The following is a 12,730-nucleotide window of genomic DNA, read 5'->3' as shown; positions in this document are numbered from 1 at the left end:
ACCTCATAGCTTTTATTAATTATCCATATAAATTCAGTTTATTTCCACATTCAGTAAAAGACAAAAGCCCTCTATAAAAATTAAGTCGCTTTTCAACATATACATACTCATAATGGTACATTTATAGAACATCGTCATAACCCATTGCTTTTTACTCTGGGGGGGGAAGTATAAATAAACAGCCTACCTTACCCTAAACTCCTTTTTTTTCCCCTAATTAACTAAAAATATAAATTTTTACTGTTAAGGATTGACTGCTTATCTCTCCAAATAAAAATATAAGCAAAACTCTGCTGTTTTTCCACAATTCCCTAACAGTGAATAGCTCGTAATTCCCTCCTTCCCCAACCCTAAAACCAACCCCAAAACCCCTAAAAGAACTGAGAAACAGATTAACACACAAATGTGTTAAAGAAGAACCAAGAAGGCCATCCAAGAAGTGACTTTCATCAGAATTTCGAGGAGAAATTAAAAGAACAAACAAGGAATCGCGTGACTCCACCAGCCAGCAAATTATTGCAATTCCTCGGTACAAAAATGCGTCGTCTTTATATTTTTAGGGGTGAAAAGAGGTGAAAGGAGTAGGGATGGCAGAATTGAGCCCTCCAGCCATCCCATCTACACAACCACATGAACCAACGTGTCCTGTGATTCTCATCTTCCCAATAACCTTTGCAACTTGTACGTTAAATGAAGAGACACAGCCTGTTGACCAAACTATTAAAGCATCAATAAAAGGAAAAGAAATCAAAAGCGCTGCTTCATGAGCAATTTTTAACGTCAAATAATAACACGCGTCCCCTCCTAGCCTGGCGTTGCTTCACATTTGCTAAGTGCTTTTAAAAACCAACTCAAATATACGGTTCTAGACTTTAAATAAGGTTGTTTTGCGCTGACCACCTCTGTGGTAAACTGAATTACAACATAAGACCAGAAGGAGAAAGAAAAATCAAACAGAAATACCATCAGATATAGAGAAAACATATTCTAACTCCCCACGCTTACAAACAATATATGAACATATTGAATATAGATTGAATTCAAAAGGTTTTCCTTCTGCATGTTTCGAGGGCCAAACACAAGGAACTTTCCCAAGTCAACACCCATTCTTTCAGCTTCATGTACATCAAAAACTTAGCGAGAAGGTCATAAATTGTCCTCTATTTTATCACCGGGAAGCGAAAAATGTGATGTTTGTGTTTTATTAGGCGAATACGCCCGAGTAAAGCGGTTGATACCCAGTGTCTTCTCTCTTGCAGGTCAGCACGCAGACGCTCAGCATGGCAAAGAACTGAAAGAGAGAGCGCGTAAGAGATTTAGTTCTGCTGGATTTTATGTTTTAGTCATTAGATGTAATGTTATATGAGATATCTGGGCGGATTTTGGCTTCTGCACTGAGTTGAGGAATGGGATGTTAAATAGCAACGGTTCATCTTACAGCCACCCTTTTATCATCAAATAAAACCCACTTTGCTGTTATTAAAGGGTTGAAATCGTCAACTAAGAACAGGTTACGAATCTTGGGGAGCAGGTAGAGCGAACAGGTTAAAACTCATGGGTCAAAACCTTCGCGAAGCTGCATCGGTGTTTGTTCGATGCACCGATTGTGAGTTTTCCATCAGGGCTTTTCAACTCTAGTTTTCACCCACAAGATGATCCGGTTTCACATTTAATTTCATTAAATCTTATAAGTCATAAATAGGTTTTGTTCTTTGTCATATTTCAATGAGGGAAGAGAGAAGTTTTACCTTGACAATGGCGAAGCCCAGGATTACAAGCATAGCGTAGCTGATAACGCTCTGCAGCCCCAACTCCACCTCCGCTGCACAGCCCTGCCGGGGAAGAAATGGGTGAGAACTCATCAAAAGATCTAATTCAGCTGGATATTTCGGGGTTTTACCTCCCTTGTAAGACCTGTCTAACCAACCACTGATTTGAGGGCTTTCATTCTTGCCATAGCTCATGCTTTGGCCTTGTTGATTTTGTAGCAACACAATATTTTGGGTTGGAAGGGACCTTTAAAGGTCGCCCAGTGCTACCCCAGCCATGAGCAGGGACATCTTCACCAGCTCAGGTTGCTCAGAGCCCCGTCCAGCCTGGCCTGGGATGTCTCCAGGGATGGTTCAGCCACCACCTCTCTGCCCAACCTGAGCCAGGCTCTCACCATCCTCAGGAGCAACAATTCCTTGCTCATGTTTAACACGAAACATGAAGGAGTTATCAGTAAAGACAAGACCCAACATCCAGGCTGGTCCCCCTTTCATCATCCAGGAGCTTTTATAGAATAATACGAGGGATCAGAAGGAACTTCTAAAGCTCATCCAGTGCAATCCCCCCATGGAGCAGGAACACCCAGCTGAGGTTCCACAGGAAGGTGTCCAGGCGGGTTTGAATGTCTGCAGAGAAGGAGACTCCACAACCTCCCTGGGCACCCTCACCATGAAGAAGTTTCTTCTCATATTTAAGTGGAACCTCCTGTGTTCCAGTTTGCACCCATTACCCCTTGTCCTATCATTGGTTGTCACCAAGAAGAGCCTGGCTCCATCTTCCTGACGCTCACCCTTTAGATATCTGTAAACATAAATGAGGTCACCTCTCAGTGTCCTCTTGTCCAGCTCCAGAGCCCCAGCTCCCTCAGCCTTTCCTCACCCGGGAGATGCTCCACTCCCTTCAGCATCTTGGTGGCTGCGCTGGACTCTCTCCAGCAGTTCCCTGTCCTTCTGGAACTGAGGGGGCCACAACTGGACACAAGATTCCAGGTGTGGTCTCCCCAGGGCAGAGCAGAGGGGCAGGAGAACCTCTCTGACCTACTGACCACCCCCTTCTAACCCACCCCAGGTACCATTGGCCTTCCTGGCCACAAGGGCCCAGTGCTGGCTCATGCTCACCCTGCTGGCCCCAGGACCCCCAGCTCCCTTTTCACTGCTCTCCAACAGCTCATTCCCCAACTTACACTGGAACCTGGGGTTGTTCCTGCCCAGATTCCAGACTCTACACTTGCCCTTGTTCTATTTCATTCCATTTTTCCCCACCCAACTCTCCAGCCTGTCCAGGTCTCTGGATGGCAGCACAGTCCAGCATCCAAATCATTGATGAATATATTGAATAACAGCGGCCCCAGCACTGCCCCCTGAGGCACTGCACTGGATCCAGGCCTCAACTGGACTCTGCCCCATTGCCCACGACTCTCTGGCTTCTTCCCTTCAGCCAGTTCACACTCCACCTCACCACCTGCTCATCCAGACCTCAAGGAAGGACGTTAGTTAGGGGAAAACTATGGGGAGAAAAGAATTTGGGGACAAATCGCTGGCAAGAGTTGGATGAATTATCCTTAAGCGATCACGGCCCAACTGTGGAGCCATGTCCTTTATCCTCACCCGCGTATCGAGGTCCTGGGGCTGATCCAGACTCCCCGTGCAGTTCTTCACGTCTTGCCTGCAGCAGCTCAGAGGGACGCTGTTGTTACGGGTGACGTTAAACCAGGCTGTGGTTGTCCAGTCGCTGTAGTTCTTTACGCCACAACAATGAAGCTGCCAAACATGGGAGAGTTACGGGGATGTATGGATATAGATGAACACGAATGCTAATTAATGTTAAACCTCTCTTTGGCAAGCTGGGCAAGAGCGCCTTCGATTGCTATGGAGAATCAGATGCTAAATGCTGCTGCAGAGCTGAATTCTGCGTTTAGGACACAATTATTCCTTTCTAAATAATTCTGAGAACCATGTAAGTATTTTCTTACCTGTTCTTGCAAGTAATCCACAACAGTAGACTCTGCATTTTTCCCATCATACTTGTCGAAGACTGAGCGCATGGTGCCTTGCACATCACTTTTTACCTATTTGGAGAGGGAAAAAATATATATATTGTTTTAATGTGATTGCAGGATAGGGGACAAAACCCCCAAAAACCCAGATATATACGAATGCTCTAATAATGCAAGATCTATTCTTTACTTTCAGGTTTGTACAGAGCTGCTAATTCTTTGCTTACCTTTTCCCTATAAACAAATCCAAGGACAAAAGCGGATATTTCTGCAATAAAGATAACCAGGATAATGGCCAAGAACTGAAATGAAAAGAAAAAGACTGTAAAGAATGAATTAAATCACGCATTATCTATTACATCAACTTATAGCGGTAAGTTATCATTATCTGTTGTTGCCTCTGGAGACGACTGTGGGATAAAGCGAATAAACCAGCAGCCGAATTAGGTACGTTCAGCACCGCTTATTGAGCTCAACGATGTGACTTGGAGGCCTGAAGCTATCGAACCCTATTCAAAATCATTCTAGAAGTCGAGATTTGGGCTTCAGAGAACTAAACAGAAGAAGGAGGCGCGACGCTCACCAGCCCCAGGCCGACGCGCGACTCCCGGAACGTGGCGCAACAGCCGATCAACCCGATGACGAACATGACGACGGCGACGCAAAGGATGATGACGGCCGGCAACACGGCATACTTGTCCTGCAGAAAGTTGTTGTAGCTCTTGTAGGTGTTAATGACGTAGCCCCCAACGTAGCTGAGACCGGCTGCTGCTGCCTGAAATGCAAACGAGAGAGTTATTAGCGGTTATTTATTAAGCGTCCGCCCGGGAAAGTAAATACGGAGCTGTTTGGATCGGTGCAATTCATATTTTAACTTTAGGAGTAATGACTATAGCATGCGAAGATCAAGAAGGAAAACAAGGCGCATCTAAACTAGCTGCTCATCCAAACCGTAACACAAAATTCACATCCCGTTAATCACTTTTCTACTAACGAAACACTGATTTAGCTGAGCTGAAACACTGTGCTGCCGTCCAGAGACCTGGACAGGCTGGAGAGTTGGGTGGGGAAAATGGAATGAAATAGAACAAGGGCAAGTGTAGAGTCTTGAATGTGGGCAGGAACAACCCCAGGTTCCAGTGTAAGTTGGGGAATGAGCTGTTGGAGAGCAGTGAAAAGGGAGCTGGGGGTCCTGGGGCCAGCAGGGTGAGCATGAGCCAGCACTGGGCCCTTGTGGCCAGGAAGGCCAATGGTACCTGGGGTGGGTTAGAAGGGGGTGGTCAGTAGGTCAGAGAGGTTCTCCTGCCCCTCTGCTCTGCCCTGGGGAGACCACACCTGGAATCTTGTGTCCAGTTGTGGCCCCTCAGTTCCAGAAGGACAGGGAACTGCTGGAGAGAGTCCAGCGCAGCCACCAAGATGCTGAAGGGAGTGGAGCATCTCCCGGGTGAGGAAAGGGTGAGGGAGCTGGGGCTCTGGAGCTGGACAAGAGAACACTGAGGGGTGACTCATTCATGGGGATCAATATGGAAAGGGTGAGTGTCAGGAAGATGGAGCCAGGCTCTTCTGGGTGACAACCAGTGATAGGACAAGGGGTAATGGGTACAAAGTGGAACACAAAAGGTTCCACTTAAATGTGAGAAGAAACTTCTTCCTGGTGAGGGTGTCAGAGCCTGGCCCAGGCTGCCCAGGGAGGTTGTGGAGTCTCCTTCTCTGCAGACATTCAAACCCGCCTGGACACCTTCCTGTGGAACCTCAGCTGGGTGTTCCTGCTCCATGGGGGGATTGCACTGGATGAGCTTTCCAGGTCCCTTTCAATCCCTGGCACTCTGGGATTCTGTGAAATTTTGCAAGAAAACCCCTTTTCATGGCTGAGCGACGAAGCTGCCGCAACCACTGTAACCCACGTCGTTCCAGGACCTGACACCAGAATCATTTGCTCTTCTCTATCCCATGGCCCTGACGAAAGCAGAAATCTGGAATGATGAGCGCGAACAACGAACTCTTATTGGGGTTGAGCGGAAAGAAAGCGAAGCTGTAACGACCACAATTTACAGCCACGCAAATACGTCACGACATTTATCAGAGACATAGAAGGGGCCCCTTAAACAGGCAGAACGGATAACTTTCCCTCCTCCCACCACATATAAATATAAGATGGTAAAAGAGCCACAGTAGCATGGAAATTGAAATAAAACCACACTGGAAGAATTATAAATATCCACACAAACACCTTCTGAACCATTCCTTTCTAGTTCTTCATGAGACAAGCAGCTCACGGAGGGTTTTGAGTTCATTTTAAGGTTTGTTTCACCAGCATCTTTGCACAGCAGTGATTTAAGTCGGAGGACCCAATATAAAACCTGATGCTGTTTCGCCTGCAGAAAATACTCCACGTATTTAATTCTCTGTGTACAAAACCCAACATTTTAATGACTTCCAACTGCTGTTTAAAATCCCATTTAGCCCATGAGGACCATGGAGATCCCGGACTCGACCATGAGCATCTCCCCGGGTTTTTCCCCCAAAATCAGGACAAGCCTTGCTTAGCGCTTCCCATCCATGTCCCACATTCCTTTTCCTGCCCTGGGCTTAAAACTTTCCCGGTTGGGAGGGACCTCTTGGCGTCGGCTTCGTTTCCTACCCTATTAACAGTGTCCATTTCTCCAAATGATTAATCAATTAGCGTGATGGCGGCTTTGTGTGACCCTCCTTACCGGGGCAGCATGAGGTCACCAAAGAACAGAAGGGTTGAGGTGGGAAGGAACCTGGAGATCATCTGTTCGAATCACCGAGAGCACATCCAGATGGCTTTTGAATGTCGACGTTCAGAAGGAACCTCCAACGTTTCAATCATAGAATAATTTGGGTTGGAAGGGAGCTCTAAAGGTCACCTCGTCCAATCTCTTCACGTCTTCACCAGCTCAGGTTGCTCAGAACCCTGGGATGTCTCCAGGATGGAGCATCCACCATCGCTCAAGTTCGTGCCCGTTGACTTCGGTCTTGGCACCATTGAGAAGAACCTGGTTCCATCCTCCTGCCGCCCCCACCTCAGGTATTTATCTACATCTGTGGTGGGTGCTCTTGAGCCCCCAGCCAAACCAGAGCAGTTTGGTTCAGGCTCCAGAGGAGGGAAAGGCCTGAGCTGTCACCAGGCCCTGAACTTCTTTCAGGAAACCCCCAGCGACATGGAACGGGAACCAAACCCCAATAACTCGTGGGTGTAGGGAGACTCGTGCAGTCTTTTCCTACTATACTGAAACCACATGGGAAATCCAGAGATGGGACACAACTCTACTGAGCCTCCAGAGCCGTGGGAGACTCTTCAAAGTAGATTATATCAAAATACAGGGCATGTTGCAGCTTGTTTTCAAGTCTTGTTAAAGAAATGCTTTATTTAGTTGTCTGAGCACGTCCCCAAATAAAAGGCACAGACTGTAAGAGCTCGCGGCAAACGCCAACCGAGCGCCGGTTGATTTATCGCCCGCCGCCAAGCTGGTTTTGATCTGAACAGCCGGTTCAGACACAAAACGCCCTCTAGTTCAATATTTGCCTTCAGAACCACCCCGGTTCCTCGCTAAGCCATTCCTGGCTCGGCCACCGGAACCTGCGACTTCCACCTCACGACCTACAAACCAAAGAGCGAAAAGTTCACTTAGCGAATGCTAGAACCCGGGACAACGTCTCAGAGCTGGAAACTTCCTATAATCTGCCCCAAAATACCGCTCGTCACGCAGCTGAAAGGGAAGGGACGGGGTGGGTTTGTGCTTCCTGCCATAAGGAAAAGCGCAGGTGCGAGACGAGAGACCGAAATCCATAATTTGACCACCCAACAGGTCTTTTCCCAGCATTGGGGACACCCAGAGTAAGGTTGTTCCCCAGAAATGGGCCAGAAAGGGTCAAGTTTCTCACCCCGTATCTGCATCATCATCTGAGCGCTTCCCCTTTTACATCTTGGCTTTATTTTTATCCGTGTGACCGTTACGCGCGCAGCAAAGCGCGTCTTCCTGCAAGTCGCTTGAGTTCTGCTTCCTGATGTTGGACAGAATAGCTTAAAATCAGAAGGAGTTTCCACTACACACAGGAAACCACTATGAAGGTTGAAAACAAGTCTTGGATGCACCAAGGGCACAGGAGACAGATTAAGCACCGATCACACAAGTAGTCCAGGATGTGACGACGTGTTTAATAACAAGTCACATTACCAAGAATATTGGTGTCTCCTCCAACCCTTCCACCCTTTTTTTTAGGTTAATTGAATTAAACCACCATTCCATCATCATCCAGACCAGGTCAACACCCATTTACCAAAATAACCACATATTTCAACCTAATTAGTAGGTGCTACAAAGCAAAATTGGAGGTGGGCAGATCTCCCAACAGCTGGAAGCACCACCCTGGGTACCTGTGTAGTTAAAACAGCTTCAATCAGTTTGTTTATAGGGGTTTTGGATAATCATAGGTCTCCAATTTCACCCCCTTTTTTTTGGTAAATCTGATGTTTTGATCATGATTTGGAGCCTTGTACTCACAAAGCCCCGTTCAGCCTCACCTCCATCCCTGGGAAACTGATGGAGCGACTCATCCTTGGTGCCATCTCAAGGCATATCAGGGATAGGAGGGTCATTAGGGGCAGTCAACACGGCTTCACCAAGGGGAAGTGGTGCTTGACCAACCTCATTGACTTTTATGAGGACATAACAAGATGGATGGATGATGGCAGAGCGGTGGACGTGGTCTACCTTGACTTGAGTGAGGGGTTTGGCACAGTGTCCCACAGCATCCTCACAGCTGAACTGAGGGAGTGCGGTCTGGATGATGGGGTAGTGAGGTGGAGTGGGAACTGGCTGAAGGGAAGAAGCCAGAGAGTCGTGGGCAATGGGGCAGAGTCCAGTTGAGGCCTGGATCCAGTGCAGTGCCTCAGGGGACAGTACTGGGGCCGCTATTATTCAATATATTCATCAATGATTTGGCCGAGGGAATAGAGTGACTGTCAGCAAGTTTGCTGGTGACACCAAGCTGGGAGGAGTGGCTGACACGCCAGAGGCTGTGCTGCCATCAGAGACCTGGACAGGCTGGAGAGTTGGGAGGGGAAAATGTAATGAAATAGAACAAGGGCAAGTGTAGAGTCTTGAATGTGGGCAGGAACAACCCCAGGTTCCAGTGTAAGTTGGGGAATGAGCTGTTGGAGAGCAGTGAAAAGGGAGCTGGGGGTCCTGGGGCCAGCAGGGTGAGCATGAGCCAGCACTGGGCCCTTGTGGCCAGGAAGGCCAATGGTACCTGGGGTGGGTTAGAAGGGGGTGGTCAGTAGGTCAGAGAGGTTCTCCTGCCCCTCTGCTCTGCCCTGGGGAGACCACACCTGGAATCTTGTGTCCAGTTGTGGCCCCTCAGCTCCAGAAGGACAGGGAACTGCTGGAGAGAGTCCAGCGCAGCCACCAAGATGCTGAAGGGAGTGGAGCATCTCCCGGGTGAGGAAAGGCTGAGGGAGCTGGGGCTCTGGAGCTGGACAAGAGGACACTGAGGGGTGACTCATTCATGGGGATCAATATGGAAAGGGGCAGTGTCAGGAGGATGGAGCCAGGCTCTTCTGGGTGACAACCAATGGTAGCACAAGGGGCAATGGGTGCAAACTGGAACACAAAAGGTTCCACTTAAATATGAGAAGAAACTTCTCCTCAGTGAGTGTGGCAGAGCCTGGCCCAGGCGGCCCAGGGAGGTTGTGGAGTCTCCTTCTCTGCAGACATTCAAACCCGCCTGGACCCCTTCCTGTGGAACCTCAGCTGGGTGTTCCTGCTCCATGGGGGGATTGCACTGGATGAGCTTTCCAGGTCCCTTCCAACCCCTGACATTCTCTGATTTTGTTTTAGAAATGATCTGAAAGACAATCAATTCAGTTCTTCCTTCCCCACCCTCCCCAAACCTGATTTCCAGGTTCTGCGGTTCTACAGCAGGAATGCGATTACTGCCCATAATGGTGGTGGCAGCGTCTAAACGCCACGGGCTTTGGGGCTCAACTGCCCTTCCTGGGGTAAAAATACAAAGGGTTGCTCTGGGTCACCCCAATTTTAGAGGTTATAGATGTGTGGAAGGATAATTACTGATAGTCCATAGGTGCACAGGACCGAATGGCTTCAATCATGATTAGCGAGTTCCCCCACAGCAGAAGGTCCCAGAAACAATTCCAAGAGGATATAAAGCTGTTAAGGTTTTTAAAAGCCAAGAAATGACGCTGATTTGAAGCACAATGAGCTCAGGGGATTTCCACACGCAAATAGTGGGATGTCCCAATGTCTCCCTGCGAGTATTTAAGAATAAAAGCTATCGCATAACAAATATAAATGGGGAGATCACATTACTCGACATGCAGCAGCAAACACAGCGATACAAATTAACTCGGATACACTCAGAAATAATTCAGCAATAAAATGTGCTGTAAAGAAACACTGGGTTGGAACAGGGTGAGCTCCTCACTCCAACCAGCAGCACGTCCCTTATTTATAAAACAAGGCGCAACACCCCACGAGAGCTCGGGGTTTAATTGAAGCACTATTAGAGTTGTTTTTTATTCTCTTTCCCTGTAGCTGCTTTGTGGGAAACCTGTTTTTCCTCTCTAATTCCTCCTCGCTTTGCAAGGTTCTCTCCCTTCCCCACGGCGAAGCCGAGCGATGGGGGCCGAGGGTTCTCAACCTTCATCCTCAGGTTGTGACCGTCACGTTTAAAACTACGCGACCGATTCGGTCCCTTCTACAAGAGCAGCACACGAGTCATCATGGGGGGATCAAGCAAATTTCCCCATGCAGGAGAAAAACCCCCAAAATTAGGGAATACTGGAATAATCGCATCTTTTTCCAAGCTGTCACCATCACGTCACAAACCTCCCATCCCAAACCCCTCAAACCAAAGGCTAAAAAGTACACACCCCACCCTCTTTTTTTTTTTCTTGTTTAAATAGTCGTAAATAATTACTCAGGAAGCGATTTGGAAAGGCGTATTTGTCGCTAAATAGAGTCGAAACAAAATTCTCGGCCATTTTCCAAATACGCCTCACCCCAAAGCGGGTGGGCGGCCCCTCAGAAACTTTTCAAACCTCGCAACTTTTTGGTCTTTAAAAATGCGTCTGTAGGTTTTCCCTACAGAAATAAGTTCCCTAAGCACTTGTAGATTAAATAAATCGATTAACTACGCGCTGGTGGATTAAATTAATCGATTAACTCTGGCGATGTTGCTTGGGAACATGGTCCCTCAGAACCATCCCCTCGCACCCAACACCCGCGGCCGCCCCACAACCCACCCGCGACCCCCCCCCCCCAAAAAACCCCCCTCAGTCTCGGTACCCAGAACGAGAGGCTGAGCAGCAGCAACACGGTCTTGGAGGTGATCACGCCACAGTCCATATCGTGACAGAAAAGCAGCGATTCTGCGACAAAACGAGCAGGAATTCGCCGTGAGGTCCGTGTGGAGCCGCCCCCGGGCCCGCCCGCCCCGGCTCTTCCCGCCTGCCCCGGCTCTTCCCGCCCGCCCCGGCCCTTCCCGCCCACGGGGCGGTGGCCATGGAGCAACTTCCCCCGTCAGCAAATTATTCACTTCACGATGGTTTTTATTTTTGCTTTGTTTGCTTAATTTTTGATCTTTTTCCCTCTGAGTGTCTCCCATCACTCCTCAACTTCCCTGCTTTGACACGGCGTGGTGCCCATTTTTCCACATCTACAAGGTTTGGACACCTCAAAATACATCCCGGCCACCAAAATATAAGAAATAAGAAATGGAGAAATGAATTTAACAGCAGAATCAATTAGACTGTTAAACGGCATTATTTATTTTATCAGCGCTGGGTATTATTCTCCATAAGCGCTCCAAAGACTGGACACTCTTGCATTACTTATATTCACATAATTATTATATATGCATTATGATTTTTGAAAATTGTCACATCTATACTAAGAAATAATTGATGATGTTATGGTTGATTATTTTCTCACAATACAGCTATTAATTATTAGTTAAATATAAACTAAGCACTAAGCGACTTAGTGTCACTTAATCTGTCTCCTCGCCACACCGAAGGATTTAAAACGTGAAAAATATCCCCTCGTTTTGCATTTATCTTCTTCAGAAAGCATTTATCTCGTATCACTTAATGATGGGTATGTCTTTTATAACTTAATCCACATTAATTTGGCGCCTTCCTTCAGGAGAATGATTTGAATTTGGGGACTGCGGAGAGCTGCAAAAATCGCTTTATTTCCACCCGCTCGTGCTTTTAAAATCACTGAAAGTGTAGAGTTAATTTTGCAACAATTCCAGAGCCGTTTTCTGCCTCGTGACCTTGATGAATTGGGTGGGTTTGTCGGCTTTAAATTGGTTTCCAAAACGTGTTGGGCAAGCACCAGCTTTCCCACCCATTTATTTATTGCGTGGTTAAGCTTGGGTCTTTTCCAGATCTGATTTTCTCCTATTAAGCCCCATTTTTCTCGAAGTGCTTAAAACTGGGTTTAAACGGGACATTGCTGATTCACTTCCAGCTCACCCCACATCTATTTGTGCCACTTCCGAGCTATCTCATCCCCATCCGCTTCTCCCCGTCGCTCCCTCGTGCTTTTCAGCCTTTCCCCCCAAATCCTCCACATTTCAATTCTCTCTTTTTAATCCTCTGCTTTCTTACTGAATTAAAACCCGGGAGAGTTTGGTGACGCAGACCCACGAGCGAACGTCCCTGCATTCGTGGGGCGGCGTTAAAACCTTTATCACGTGTTATTTTTTGCTGCTTTCCCCACCAGGCCTGGCGCCCGGCACGGAAGGAAATGAGATTAAAATGAAACCGCTTGTCCTCGACAAATCCACGTCGCCTGGTATTCACCCCCCTGTTTTCTTCTTGCGGCTGATTTCCCAATTATTCCACAGCTTTTTTGATGTTTTTCAGGAACTGATGTTAATTGGCTTCTCATTTCCAAGCTCTTTTTCTGTTCT

The 12,730-nt window shown here is 47.5% G+C and overlaps 1 protein-coding gene across 1 annotated transcript; it reads right to left on the bottom strand.

The window, feature by feature from the left end:
* Positions 1-19: 19 nt before the first annotated feature.
* On the bottom strand, positions 20-11,254 carry LOC136115509 (tetraspanin-36-like). The gene is made up of 7 exons (XM_065861681.2): positions 11,098-11,254; positions 4,350-4,541; positions 3,994-4,068; positions 3,743-3,838; positions 3,378-3,530; positions 1,749-1,832; positions 20-1,291 (listed from the first exon to the last, which is right to left on the bottom strand). The coding sequence occupies exons 1-7, from the start codon at positions 11,155-11,157 to the stop codon at positions 1,205-1,207; spliced, it is 747 nt and encodes a 248-aa protein (XP_065717753.1). The 5' UTR covers positions 11,158-11,254; the 3' UTR covers positions 20-1,204.
* Between the last annotated feature and the right edge of the window lie 1,476 nt (positions 11,255-12,730).

This window comes from Patagioenas fasciata, chromosome Z, assembly GCF_037038585.1.
Source record: "Patagioenas fasciata isolate bPatFas1 chromosome Z, bPatFas1.hap1, whole genome shotgun sequence".
NCBI classification, from domain to species: Eukaryota; Metazoa; Chordata; class Aves; order Columbiformes; family Columbidae; genus Patagioenas; species Patagioenas fasciata.
The sequence above is the reverse complement of the archived record's forward strand: the minus strand, read 5'-3'. Positions and strand labels throughout refer to the sequence as shown.

Excerpts from the sequence above, each read along its gene's own strand:
- LOC136115509 (XM_065861681.2), bottom strand. The coding sequence starts at position 11,157 with ATGGACTGTGGCGTGATCACCTCCAAGACCGTGTTGCTGCTGCTCAGC. Across the intron at positions 4,542-11,097 it reads TGCTCAGCCTCTCGTTCTGG|GCAGCAGCAGCCGGTCTCAG; the intron begins GTACCGAGACTG and ends TTTGCATTTCAG. Across the intron at positions 1,833-3,377 it reads CCCAGGACCTCGATACGCGG|GGCTGTGCAGCGGAGGTGGA; the intron begins GTGAGGATAAAG and ends CTTCCCCGGCAG.